This window comes from Acinonyx jubatus, chromosome A1, assembly GCF_027475565.1.
Source record: "Acinonyx jubatus isolate Ajub_Pintada_27869175 chromosome A1, VMU_Ajub_asm_v1.0, whole genome shotgun sequence".
Lineage (NCBI taxonomy): Eukaryota > Metazoa > Chordata > Mammalia > Carnivora > Felidae > Acinonyx > Acinonyx jubatus.
Window position 1 is genome coordinate 85,004,306 of NC_069380.1, and position 14,464 is coordinate 85,018,769.

Genomic DNA, 14,464 nt, shown 5'->3' on the forward strand with positions numbered 1-14,464 from the left:
CACTTTTTCTGTGTCTGAGTTTCCTACCTGCAAGGGGGAACAGAACTCCTGTGTTTTATCTCAGGTATGTGTCTGGTTTCAAAACTTCAAATTTTATGAACCCACACAGCACAGACTTACACAGCTCTTCTGGGGTAAAGGGTCTCACTGTGCTTTTGCAATTTTCTGGTTTGTCCCAGAAAAGTAGTTGTATGACCCCACATTTATTTAGAGTTTATGGTAAAACTCAGAAAACGGTCAACACAAAGATTTGTTGCCCTCAGCAGGGCAACACGTTGACACCACCAGTCCTTTTGACCCAGAGAGGCTGCGCCACCACTCCCAAATGCACTCCAAAAAGAGGAAGTGCTTTCACCTATGTGACCCCGGTGATCCTCACACCTGGCTGCCCAATCCCATGTCTTCACTCTCCTTCCTAACAGGAACACCACTAAGCCCACCAGCCATGACCCCAGTCAATGGCATATTTTTCTAAAACTTCAGACTTGTGTTTGCTGCTTATAATGACTTGCAAGAGTCAGCCCCTTTTTCCAATCAGTGCATTACAGGAAGAATTTTCCTGATGTAATCCTCTGCCTGATGCTTCACTCTTTCTGTCTCTCTCTCTCTTGCTTGCTAGCTCACTCTTCTCTCTGTAATCAAGGCTCTTTCCCTTTTGCAGCACTCACAGTTCTTTTCTCTCCCATATTAAAATTCTGCAGTTCCTACCTACCATGATATGGTCATGTTTCTACTTGTAGATGTGCAGTTTTGTTTTCTCAGTCTTCAGATCTATTTCTTGATTGTTCAAAATGATTTGTTATTTATCTTGCTGTGTTTGAAGGCTGAAGCAAACTTAGAGAAGTCTCCTTACTCTTCCACCATTTACTCCTCTCTCATTCTCTTATTTTTAATTAAAGCAGAATTTCAGGCATTCCAGTACGATGAGATTGTATTGTGTCTTGTGCAACTGGAATAGGTGGTTTGGCAAATTACTTTTGTCATGAATGTCCCCTTTGCTCTAAATTATCCATTCTCTAAACCTTATTCTACAAGAAAGTTTAATGTTAGTGGAAAGATGCCTCAATATGATAGATGTCTATTCTCCTTAACATTTATCAATACCATCTATGTAAAGTTACCAGGAAAACACCTGTGATTGAATGAGTTGGTATGTTACTCAATGCAATAAGGTAAAGTGTACATTGTAGAGAATTGTGGAGTGTCTGAATAAGGAGGAAATGAAGATAACAGGAATGAGAATATTCTCACTTAGTTATTACTGTTCTGAGCTACATTTATTATTATTATTATTATTATTATTATTATTAATTATTTTGTAACAAGAATGAGAAAGTTTTTACTTCATCATTACTGAAATGAGCTACATGGAGAAGGCATTTCAAGCTCATTTTCCCCTCCTTAGTTCTTCAAAGGCCCTCAAATAGCTAAGGATCTTTTTCCTACTGTTAACTTGAAGGTGAAACATGTCTGTATTTTGGTTTGTCATGATCCTTTCTGAGCCATCAGGCATCTTGTGATATGCAATCTGATTTCCACTAATATGTATTTTCTACTGCAGGCAGCATCCCAGAGGAGTTCTTTTGCATGAACCATAGTCTAGCCTTCAGAAAACAAGAGATCTTCATCCAGAAAGGCCCTAAGTGCACATGTCATGCAATGCTGCACTCCTCCATCACACTACAGAGAAACTACTGGCCCTTCTCTCACTTTCAATATCTAAGAAAGAAGAAAGTGTAGGTCCACTGAGTTTTTTACATTTCTCGAGGCAGATCAACCTCTTAACTTTTCCCCATATGTTTTAAGTGAGGTGCAGGCAACCATACCATCCCCTCAATTTTCTGGGACAATAACTTAGAATATACATACAGAACTTTCCCTAAACTTCCATGTTCTCTCTTGACTGTATTAAGTATTCCATGCCCATAAGCAGTTAGATCCATGTAACTAGATTTAGTGCACCTCTTCTAAAATAACCTATGACATGGGGCACCTGGTTGCCTCAGTCAGTTAAGTGTCCAACTCTTGGTTTCAGCTCAGATCAGGATCTGTGAGTTTGTGAGTTCGAGCCCCACATCGGGTCCATGCTGCTGGTGTGGAACTTGCTTGGGATCTCCTCTTGCTCCGTCTCTCCTTTACTCTCCCCCATTCACTCTCTCTGTTTCAATATATGTGTATATATAATAAATTAAATAATCTTTGACAATAATATTGCTATTCTTTTGGAGTATTTTACTAAATTTTATTTTTTGCTGAACATTTTCATTTTAACATTTCTTTACTTATATGTTAAATATTTAAATAACATTTAAATATAATAAACCCAAAAAATCTGTTTGTGGTAGAAAGAAAATCTATCTCAGTTCATTCAGCCTGTCATGTTGCTTCAGCTAATTGCCTCTACCTAATTTAAAACCATTCTGTCCCAACATCATCTGAGCCCCATAGGTCTTCTACTCTCTCACCCAGGCCCACTCTTTCTGCATTTTGAATGTTGTCTTGAATTGAATCTTTCCAGCTGTGCATGTGGAAATGTCCATTTTTTATGCATCACTTTCTCAGTGAGAGTTTTCCTGATGACAAGATTGAAGTGAACCCACTCACTATCATTCTATATCTGAATACATTTAGCCTTTCCCACACACTATTTTGAAATTAGTAACTATTTGTCAGTGTTTATCTGTTTATTGTCAGTACCAGATACATAGTTACAGTTACAGATAGACAATTTACAGTGTTGTAGTTAATGGATATCTAAAACACATATGCAATACCTAATAGGCATTTGTTGAGTAGACGAATAAATGATACTGTTATACCAAATTAAGTTGGAGATGAGGTCATTTAAACTTCAAAACAGCGTAGAGGTGAAAAGGTAAAGAAACAAGTGGCTGGAAGTCATATTCACTTGAAGATATTTTTGTAGTAAAGAGTACATAGGCCAGGTTGATAAATCTCTTATCAAAGTCATCATGCTCTTCTAGGCTTTGGCAAAATTAAAAAGGTATGGGCTCCAGCCAATTTCCTGATGATGCAGAATAGACTCCATTTCCTCTTCCATGTCAAAACATTAAGGAAGGAGAAATCATACCCATCAGGGAACACCTGAGTTTTAACTTTCTTTCACCAATTGCACAAGTAAGATACTTGCTTTTGCTTTTGTATTTATGTTCTATGAACTTGAATTGTCATCAAGTAAATTCAACAGCATGTAATTCAAATCAAATAATTCCTGTCTATTAGCAAATGGACATTTTGGGAACTGGAATAATAAAAAATGTATAAATTATGACACCAAAATGATTTTTAGATTTATTTGATGGAAGAAGTACATACTTCTAGTCATTCTAAAATAAAATATTTATATATTATATAACTATATATATAAAACTGTATATAACTATACATATATAACTATGTATATAACTGTGTATAACTATATATATAACTATATATATAACTATACATATAACTATATATATATCTATATATAAAACTATAAACTACATATATAAATTCTCAAATTTTCAAAATAGAGCAACTCTTCCTCAGTCACAAAGAACATCTTCTTCCTGGCTTTTCAATATTACTTAGTGGCAGAATGGTGAGTGGATGTCCATGTTGACCATTGTAGAGGGGGCCAGGACAAAAGGATGGCCTGAGGGGCTTTGTGAAGAACTTTCTATAGGTTTACATTTGAGACAGGTTGGTCACATTATAAAAGGACACCCTTCCAGCCTTATAGTCCAGGAAGATACCAGTTATATCAGGAGATTCCTCAAGGTGGAGTATTATCTGTGGATTTGCAAGTGCTTGGTAGTTATTACTTCTATTCAAGCATAGTGTCCAGAACCCAGTCTCTGGGGACACCATGATTTCTCCTCATCTGCAAACAGAATCCTCACAAATGCCTATAGTCCATTTTATTTTCTTTTTCACATTCAATTTCCAATAGTGTCTACCTTTGAAAAAAAAATTTGTTCACTCAATACACAGACCTGGTTATCAAACTGCTGCCTACATTTGGGTACTTCCTGAAAGATTTCACTTCCTTTCACACTTTTCTTGTCTTCAGCAATTTGGAGATTTGAAAGATCTCTGTCTGGATCCAAGGTAACATTTTACATGGAAAAACAAGTTGTCAGTCTTGGCTATGATCAATGATCATCAACAATAATTAACATAATATACAAGAGTCCTTCCTCTATCTAGGATCTTTCTTTAGCTTTCTTCAAATGAAGTGGATCCTTTCCCTCATCTCATACTATTTATATCACCTCAATTTATTAACTCACACAGTTGAGAACTCGATAATGAGTATTTATTCAGAATAGAAAAAAATAGTATCTAAACATGCAGATATTTTCTATTCAAAATGACTTATGAATATGGCCAATGTAGTATGAACACTTATGTGCCTCATGTTGTTTGAAGCATATTTATAAATAATTTTAATAGCAAGGCAATGGGAGATATATTTTCATTTTGTAGTTGAGACAGCACAGATTAAGGGAAATTGTCCAACTATGATTACTAATATACATCGATGTTTGGATTAAAGTCCAGATCTCTGATTCAATTCATGAATTAATGAAAAACAGTTTGTGTGTGTGTGTGTGTGTGTGTGTGTTTGTGTATAATTTAAATTATAATTTAAATTAAAATATAATTAAAATATTAAGTTAAAATGTATTTTAATTTAAAATTAATTAATTCTAAAATATAATTAAAATATAATTAAAGTAAATATAATTAAAATACAATTTAAATTATAATTTAATAATACTTATAATTTAAGTACTAAGTATTTATGTTATATATTTATAATTTTATTATGATAATTTAATAATTATAATTTACATATCACTATATATGTATATATAAAATATATTTACTTTAAATCTGAATGCTTTGACAATTTAAAATTTGCCCTAAATGACTTCATGAAGTTTAACCAGATTTTCTCAATTACTTTTCCTAAAATTGCTTTCACATGGGTACATATTTTCACAGACACAAGAATCCAAACATAAATTTTAAAATGTTGAAAGCATATAAACACATAATCCAAAAATGATCCAGATATTCACCAAATTACATAGGATTCTGTTAATATAGGCTAAAAGTGTTGCTGTTTTGAATTAAGTTCTCATAGTTGTAAGTAAAACTATTTTTTTTAATTTTTTTAACGTTTATTTATTTTTGAGACAGAGAGAGACGGAGCATGAAACGGGGGAGGGTCAGAGAGAGAGAGAGAGAGAGGGAGACACAGAATCCGAAACAGGCTCCAGGCTCTGAGCTGTCAGCACAGAGCCCCACGCGGGGCTGAAACTCACGGACTGGGAGATCATGACCTGAGCCGAAGTCGCATGCTTAACCCACTGAGCCACCCAGGCGCCCCCGTAAAACTAATTTTTATTTGTATCAGCGTAACCACAAAGAAAATTCACTACTATTAATGTACTATAAAATAACTAAAGACTCTGATATGTTAGCACTGTAAATATAGAATTATGTACCCTTAAAGTCACTGCAACTCAATTGCTCAGGGGCATTTTTTAAACCAATAACTAATATCTAAGCTGACTTTTTTTCAATTAGTAAATGTGCTTCTTTAGTTCTCTAATGAATGTGAATATTATGTCAAGTATTTATATAAACTGGAGAAATCTCCTAAGAACACTTATCACATATTTCTTTATAAAAACAATGTGTTACTACCTGACTTTTATTCTTCTCACTTTATTTTTGTAAATTAAATGAAAACACTGTTTGAAATAATACAAAGCTGGAAAATGTAACCCAAATTGTTATTGTTCCTAATATTAAAAAGAGGTCATAAAGTTGACAATTTGTTAAAAGTCAAAAGGTATCTTAAAGGAGGTAGGAGTTTTTAATTTGATAAAGTAATTGATGGACCACTGATTGTGATCCATAGGCAATTACTGTCATTTTGTGTCACTAGCCTCCATCCTAACATAGAAGAGAGGCAACCTTCTTTACCCATTCTCTCTAAGCTACCACCTAGAATCATCCCCCAACTCATTTCTTGTTCTGAAAAGCATTTTTAATGATGTCATTTTGGGTTATAATATTCTGCTTCCCTCTATTACTAAACCTCAGAGAGCAACAGCATTTGTGATATATAAGGAGCTGTAGCTATAAACTACTCAAAAATAAGAGTGACAAAGTGGAAGCTCTGAAGAAAAAAAAATGTGTGTGGGGGGGGGGCGGGTGTTATGTGTGAGTTTCTGAGTGTAAGTCTCCCTTGTCTGGCACCCTAATGTGCTGGCTAAAAATAAGAATAACTACCCAAATACTTCACTCTCTAGCTACCTGCATAGCAGTGAGCAAATTTCAACCCTAAAATTAATATTATTAATATAATATAATATATATTATCTATCATAATATGTATATTATGTATATATTATAACATGTATAATATGTATATATAGATATCTATCTCTCTATATATCTATCTATGAACCAAGATTTAACAGTGAATACAACAGGAAAGTGATGAGTGGTCAAAAGACAGCTGCACGAGTGAGGGCTAGAGGTGGCCATTTTCATTACTCACCTTCTTCTCCTTGGAGTTTTATCCTTTCTGAAAGAGTGGGAGGTAGTGAGAGATTGCTTTGCAATATATTTATATTTCTTTTTTTAAAATATATTTGCATTTCTATCTTCACAGAGATATTTTACTTAACAGGTTCTTCATGAAGCTTTCCTACAATGCAAAACAGTGACAAATCCTTGAGGGAAGTTGGTTAGGAATTGTTAACCAGACTGTCTAATACTTACACATGTAAATCATTGAGGTAAGGAAAAAAGACAATGGTTGGATGTAAGTTACAGATATCAAAAAAAAATAATGGTTAAAAATTTATTGGTTCTCTTTGTGTTAGCACAATTCGAAGGACCATAATCCAAATTTTTGCCCAGAAATAGCCTCTCCTGAGGAGTTTGCTTTAAGCATATGGACTCCTACATACTGTCCTCCCCAGAAAGTGTAAATATTAAGAAGCTAGCACTGAAAGCAACAGTGAGGTCTGAATATCATTTCTGTTTCTCTGCACTGGAGGAATTAAAACTAAATGCAATTAGTTCTGCAATATTGCTTGTTTTCAAATTGCAAATTTGTCCTAATATAATTAACATATTAAGAAAGAATTTGAGTGTATTGTGAATTTTGCACTTTTTATGTATGATTTTACAGGATAGAAGTACCCGGTTGAGTCTAGAGTTGTAGAAATACATACAACATAAAATCATACACAAACATACATACATATATGTACAAATCTTAGAAGGACATTGAAATACACCCATCCGCAACTGATAGTAAAACTGTCCTGCCACATCACAAAATTCCAATCTTCCACCCTCACCAATGGTGCATAGTACTATGCCCTTCATTTTTTGGTTTTTATTCATATTTGTTTTCTATTATTTTTCTCTCTTATTTCTATTTTTCCTCATCACTGTCCTTTTTTTTTTTTTTCTTTATTCCTTTGCACAAGTTGTTGGGCGTGGAGGTGGAGGTAGGGGAGGTAGAAAGCTCAGGTCTCTTTCAAGGTAAAGTGTCCTATTATTGTAGTACATAGGTATTTCCTAGTAATTCAACAAATATAAAATTCTGTAACCATTTTACTAGGTTTTATATTTTAAAAATATGTCACCAATAAAGTTTTTGACTACCATGCCTCTAATGTCATGTTATAGACTGAATTTCTTTCTACAAAATTCATATGTTAAAATTCTAACCCCAATGTAATAATATTTGGACATGAAGTCTTTGGAAAGTAATTAAGTCATTACAGTGGAGCCCTTATGAATAGTATTAGTCTCTCATAAGAAGAGACATGAGTATTTGTTCTTGCTCTCAGCTTTCTGTCATGTGAGAGAACAGTGAGAACATGGCCAATGGCAAACCAGGAAGTGGACTCTCAGACACCAGATCTACTGGTGCCTTGACCTTGGATTTCACAGCTTCCAGAACTGAAGGAAATCAGTAAAGTGAAAAGACAACATACAGAATGGTAGAAAATTTTTGCAAATCATGATAAAAGAGTTAATATACAAAATATATGAAGAACACATACAACTCAATTATAAAAAGCAAACTATAACGAAATAATATCTTTACCAGGGATGATCTGTGTAATCAAGAAAGTATCTTAAGTTAGGATGACATTGTTATCTACAACATGCTGGATAATTGAGCTAATGTGAAAAAAAAATACAAAATTCTGCATTCATCATCTGGTATTTAACTTATCTAATACATCCACAAGTACTGTTTACTACCTTTTATTCATGACATTCCTAATTTAATTGGAAAAAAAAAACCTTCCAACAAATATGACACAGTATCTCCATCCACAGAGACATCGAGAAGCTGTCTGCCAATTGAAACAACATTATAAAATGCAGGTACTTTAAGAACAAGAAGGGTCACCAGGGGCATTCCTGCTAACTTTGGCAAGTATTATTTTCTTTATGTATAATTATAAATATAACTTATTACAAAAATGTGTTAATGTATTTTTTAAAAATCCAAGAAAAAATATCCCATGAGGTTTCCATTGCCCAGTTTTACCCCCTTTAATAAATCTTGTCATATTTTCATCATCTAAATATCCAGAATAGTTTTACCCCACAATAACAAAAGGAATAATCTAATACATGTTTTTCACAATTTATTCTTATATCAAAATAAATTGTAATTTTTTCCATGAAAATAAGCACTCTTCTATTGCATATTTCAGTGAATGAATGATTTACCTTCTCGTAAATAAAATTTAACAAACTAGTTATTTTTTGTACAGTGAAGTACTGATTATTCCCTTACTCTGATAAAAGCAAAAAAAAAAAACAACACAAAGACACATACACACAAGCACGCACACACACACACACACACACACACACAAAAACTATTGCTCATTTATAAATCCCATCCCTGAAGTGATCTTACAAAAAGGGAATAAAAGACAAGTGGCATGCAGAAAAATGACTTTGGACCAAAAAGCAGGTAAAGTAAAAGTGTAGTTTGTGAGTATACAGCCCAAAGTCAAAGCAACAAATTAAAAGCAGAGAATGAATTTATTTATTTATTTATTTATTTATTTATTTATTTTTGGCCAAGTGTCACTGAGTGCCTGGTTCCAATTATCAGACGTTTAGGTAATTGAAAAGATCACTAATATTAAGAGAGTTGATGAATTACTGATATTAAGTGTTGAATTTTCTTATCATCTCAGGGAAAAAATGAATGTATCCATTTGGATAGGCCAGAAAGAGGGACAGCCACTATACTGTTCTCCCAATGCCCACTCCTACACACATTAGTGGATTCTTTAATGCAGTCTTTCTAAAATATCAATATTATAACCTTTAGGATACATACCTACTCAAAATTTCTCAGGTGCTTTCACCATTCGTAGGATAAAGATTAAATTCTAAAAGTGGCAGGTTGGTTATGATATGCCTTTTGTCTACCTCCTCTTTGATAGTTTTTTTTAGTTCTTTGACATCATATTACTTTAATAATTTTTATTTGTGTTTTAATGTTGACCACATGAAGGAAAGAATATGTGCTTCATATTCCCCTATGTATTATAATTGTACAGCACAATATCTTTGGTATAAAAAACTATAATAATTAAATGTAGACTGTTGTTGACAATGATGATGATAATGATAATGATGATGATGATGATGATGACAAATACATTTTCTTGTCAGGATATGTCCTTCATGACTAACCTACCTTTGGTAACTATACATAAATGCTTTCATTCTTCCATGTATCACTTAATTTTTTTTAATAAGAGTAAAGTTGTGTGTTGGCATTCTTTGTGACATGAATTCAAGTTTTCTTTACTTCAAAGAAGTATTAATTCAATTTTGGGAAAATTAGTTGAGAAGAAATATTGGAAATGTAGTAAATTTATGCGTAGTGGTTTTCAGGTTTGGATTAATCTATGGTTAATTCTGATTTCAATGAGAGTAGGTTTATGTTATATAGACCATTTCAGAGCACTTTTAGGTTTGATCAACAACTTTCCTTAAAGGAGAAAGTCTGTCACACCGAATATCTAAATCTTAATAGGATTCCAAAGTCAGGTAAAGCAGGGACAAAACTGCAGACACTATTGCGTAGGCTTCCAGACCAAGAATCTCAGAATCAAAATGCAACCACAGATTTTACACAGAATTTTTCTCTTTCATTAAATTGCCAATTTACCCAGGATTTTTTCTTTTTAATTAAAGAGACTTTTAGACTTATATAATATCTACATAATATATGCAATTGCAGGCCTTAAAGACTAACCAGAAATAGGAAATAAGTAAGCATGTACAGATTTTTGAGACCTGTTTATTTAGCTGAGTGTATATCTCAGAGGGATTCTCCCTAGTTTTTCTTTTTTTAACCACTCACCATATAATCTGTTCTCTACCTTCAGAAATAAATAAATTTTTGAAAACAAAATTTTGACATTGCATCTTCTTTTGTTGGTTTGTTTAACATTTCTAAGATTTCCTGATTTTCTTAGATAATATTCAAAATTCTGTTTCCTGGGTGGCATTCAAAATTCTTATAATGGTAAAGAGATGTTGCATTTCCCAGTCTTTGCCTATCCTATAATCTTGTCTGGGTTTTCTGAACCAGAGTAACCTGGCTAATATTGTCTCCTCTCATGGAAGCAGGGGCTCACTCCCATATCCCCAGAGTTTAACACATGTTGTGCTTTCTCCTTTACACATGGTAGTCCTCTCTTTGACCTACCTGTCCTCTTCAATATGCACTAGCCTCTTCTGCATTGAGCTTTTTCAGCAAATTCACAACCCCGTGACTAAGTACAATCTCACTATTGTGTGTGTTCATGGCATCATGAGCCCTCTTCCATAACACTATTAGAATATTTGTTTTACATTTATTATTTACTTGTGGAATTTGCATCTGTCTTAAGATAGCAACTTCCATAAAGAAAGAGAGTCTTTACTCCTCAGTGTTTCTTAAGCACTGAGTATAAAATAGGTAGTTAATTACTATATGCACAGGAGATGATGGCCTTCAACAAATAGGGCAGATGTTAAGACCTGAGTTCCAGCCTTAAAAGCACAAGCTGATGCATCTTATTCTTCTCCACTTATGCCTATAAGCTTCCCTGTCTTATGAATACTTATGTTCATTTTTTTAAGAAAATAGCAGAAAGATATTTTAGTTGTGTCTAAACATATTTAGTTCATAAATGGGGTGTCCGGATTTTGTTTTTTAAATAATAATTAAAGAACATCAAGTGTGGAATGTTCAAAGACTGCTTCAGTCAAATATAAAGATTGCTTACCATCCTCTTTTTCTATTTTCCCTATATAAAGAAATAAACAAAATAAAAGTATGTTAGAACTTGTCTTCCTATCCCTATTCATGGAAAATCTGTCCTAGTACTTGGTCTTGACTTTAAAACAGAGACCTTAAGACCAAAGACTTGATGATCCAGTATATATCTCTGACACAGAGATACTTATTTTCACAATAATAATGTTAATAATAATAATAATAATAATAAACACAAACCAAAAAATACTATTTGATTTGTAAATGTGTTTATATGGATTTAAAACAGGATATTAGAGAGAGTCTCTTTTGGATGAGGTCTTGAAGTTGAAAAAATAGGTGCCAAGGAGCTACAACTTCTACCCATTCTTTCTAGGATAAGAGTAGAGTATGAAACTAGCCTTCAGGACTTCACTCTATCACATTTCACTTATAATACCTGAAAGAGGATATGAAGAAAATTAAGGAGGGGAAAAAAAAAAAAACTTCTGAGAAAGGAGGACTTCCTCAGAGGGATGGTTTGCTTTGCCTTACCATACATTAATGTGGTGGTTTCCTTAGGTACTCAGCCTAAGCAATAGATCCTTTATTTTGGCTAACCATAAAAACTCGGACATGGGTCTTGGAGTTTTACAAATAAGGAAATGGTTTCCTGAACCACACATTAAAATGTTCCAAACCATAGGATGTTTAGTTGAACAATCTTGTAAACCTCCCACATATATCTTACATTAATCTGAATTTACTGAAGATTTGCCCTCCAGAATGAACTCTTGATGGCTGCAGACTTAGGATCAATTGGAATTCACTGGTTTTTACCCTCAACCACATCATGATAATCTATTGATTTGAGTATTTCAGAAAAGAGTCAGCAAAAGTGTTCACAAGTTCTTTCTTGAGAAGTTTCTTAAGTAGATAATAACATGGTATGTTTCTTGGAATAGCAAATTCATTTAAATAAGTACATTTTCGGGGCCCCTGGGTGGCTCAGTCAGTTAAGCGTCCAACTTCAGCTCAGGTCATGATCTCACTGTCCATGAGTTTGAGCCCTGTGTTGGGCTCTGTGCTGATAGCTCAGAGCCTGGAGCCTGTTTCAGATTCTGTGTCTCCCTCTCTCTCTGCCCCTCCTCCATTCATGCTCTCTCTCTCTGTCTCTCTCTCTCTCTCTCTCTCTCTTTCTCTCTTTGTCAAAAATAAATAAACATTAAAAAGAAAATTTAAAAAAAGTACATTTTCAAAATAGCTATTTATTAGTTATTTGACCAAATGTGACTACAGTACATACAATTATACCTGCCTTTATAACTGGTATGTAGAATAACTTGAAAATCATTAAGTTTATACAAGAAACAACCTGATTCAGTCACTATTAGCATTTCAAATACATTTCCCAGAATTATTTTTCCATGTCGATTTTGAGTATTAAACTCTACAGGCCATACCATGCCCTTTGCCCCATCTGCCTCAGGTTTCCTACCTCCTCTCTCCTCCCATGAATATTGTGGTTCCTTCAGGAAAGAAAGCTAAAGGTGGAGCAGAGTGTGGGTTTGTGGAAAGGAAGGAGAAAAACTGGTCTCACATGAGAGTCATCTGTGTGGGATGCTCAAATTCTCACTTCTTCTTCTGGGGAGGATTTTGGGGGATTCCTCAAGGTCTTTCCTCCGAATTCCAACACCATTGATATCCTTTCATAGGTATGAGTACTTAGTAACTCTCTTAGGAAGTCCTCCCTACACATGATTGTCCTGAGGTCACATAGAGCTTAATTGAAAGTCTCATGGGGAAGTTAATTACTAGGCAGCTACCGTACAAGATTATTCACCTTGCCTTACTTTTGGCCTAGGGGCATATGGCCAAAGACATGAGATTCAGACCAATTTAAGATGAAGTAAATATAAGAAATTAATTTTGACATAAGTGATTCTGTAAAAACTAGGTATTAAGTGATCTTTAATCCTTAGAACAGGAAAGAAAACAGAACTCATGTTCTCTTTTCTACATATTCTAGAAAGACAAGGAACAAAACAACAAAGAAAAACCTATACATAAAAATCATTTTTTTTTACGGGAGTGATAGATTCATTTTAAATGTCTTTTTTGCATCATTTGAGATTATCATGTAGGTTTCTACCTTTAATCTGCTATTGTGGTCAATTACTTTTGTTGACTTTCTTATGTTGGAACACTCTTGTATTCCTGGGAAAATCCCACTTGGTCATAGTGCATGAATCTTTTACTATGTTGTATACAATGCTGTTAGATTCAATTTGCTTGCATTTTATTGAAGATTGTTTGCATTATTATTCTTAAGGATATTAGTCTGTATTATCTCTTTTTTTTTCTATCAGGCTTTGGTATCAAGGTAATGTTTAACTTATAAAAAAATGATTTATTGAATGTGCCTCTCCTATTTTTTGAAAGAATTGTGAAGTATAGTTGTTAATTCTTCTTTAAATGTTTCATAGAATTCACCATTAAAGGCTTATGATCCTGAATAGTCTTTTTTTTTTTGAAAAGTTTTTGAGAACAAACTGACAGTTGATGGGGGGTGGGTGATGGGTATTGAGAAGGGCACCTGTTGGGATGAGCACTGGATGTTTTATGGAAACCAATTTGACAATAAATTTCATATTAAAAATAATAATAAACATAAAAAAATAAAAGTTTATGTTTACTTATTCAATTTATTTACCTTTTATGGATCTGTTGTGATTTTACAGTTTATTTTGAGTCAGCTTAGGAATTTTTTGTTTTTCTAGAAATTTATTCCATATGTCTTGATTATCCAATTTTTTTGCATGCAATTGTACATAATATTCTCATTGTAACTATGACTTATTCAAATTCCCTAGTATTGTCTACATTTAATTTATAATTTAAGCTATTTATGTCATCTTTCTTTTTCTTCTCTAGCCAAATGTTTCTAAGCATTTTTGATTATGTAAAGCACCAACTTTTAAATTCTATTATTTTTCTATTCTTTATTATTCCCTTTCTTCTCTTAGCTTTTCATTTAGTTTGTTTCCTCTTTTTATTATCTTCCTATATTTTCTCATGTATAAATTTATTCGAGGACTTTCTTCTTTTTCAATGGTGTTGTTAAAACTGTAAATT

The 14,464-nt window shown here is 33.4% G+C and overlaps 1 protein-coding gene across 1 annotated transcript in view; it reads left to right on the plus strand.

Moving 5' to 3' along the window:
- The first annotated feature begins 7,922 nt into the window (after window positions 1–7,922).
- LOC128314773 (butyrophilin subfamily 1 member A1-like) overlaps window positions 7,923–14,464 on the plus strand; it is a 111,318-nt gene continuing 104,776 nt past the window's right edge. Inside the window, exon 1 of the mRNA XM_053218338.1 lies at window positions 7,923–8,017. Within this exon, the coding sequence (XP_053074313.1) occupies window positions 7,923–8,017 (95 nt within the window). The remainder of the gene's footprint in view (window positions 8,018–14,464) is intronic.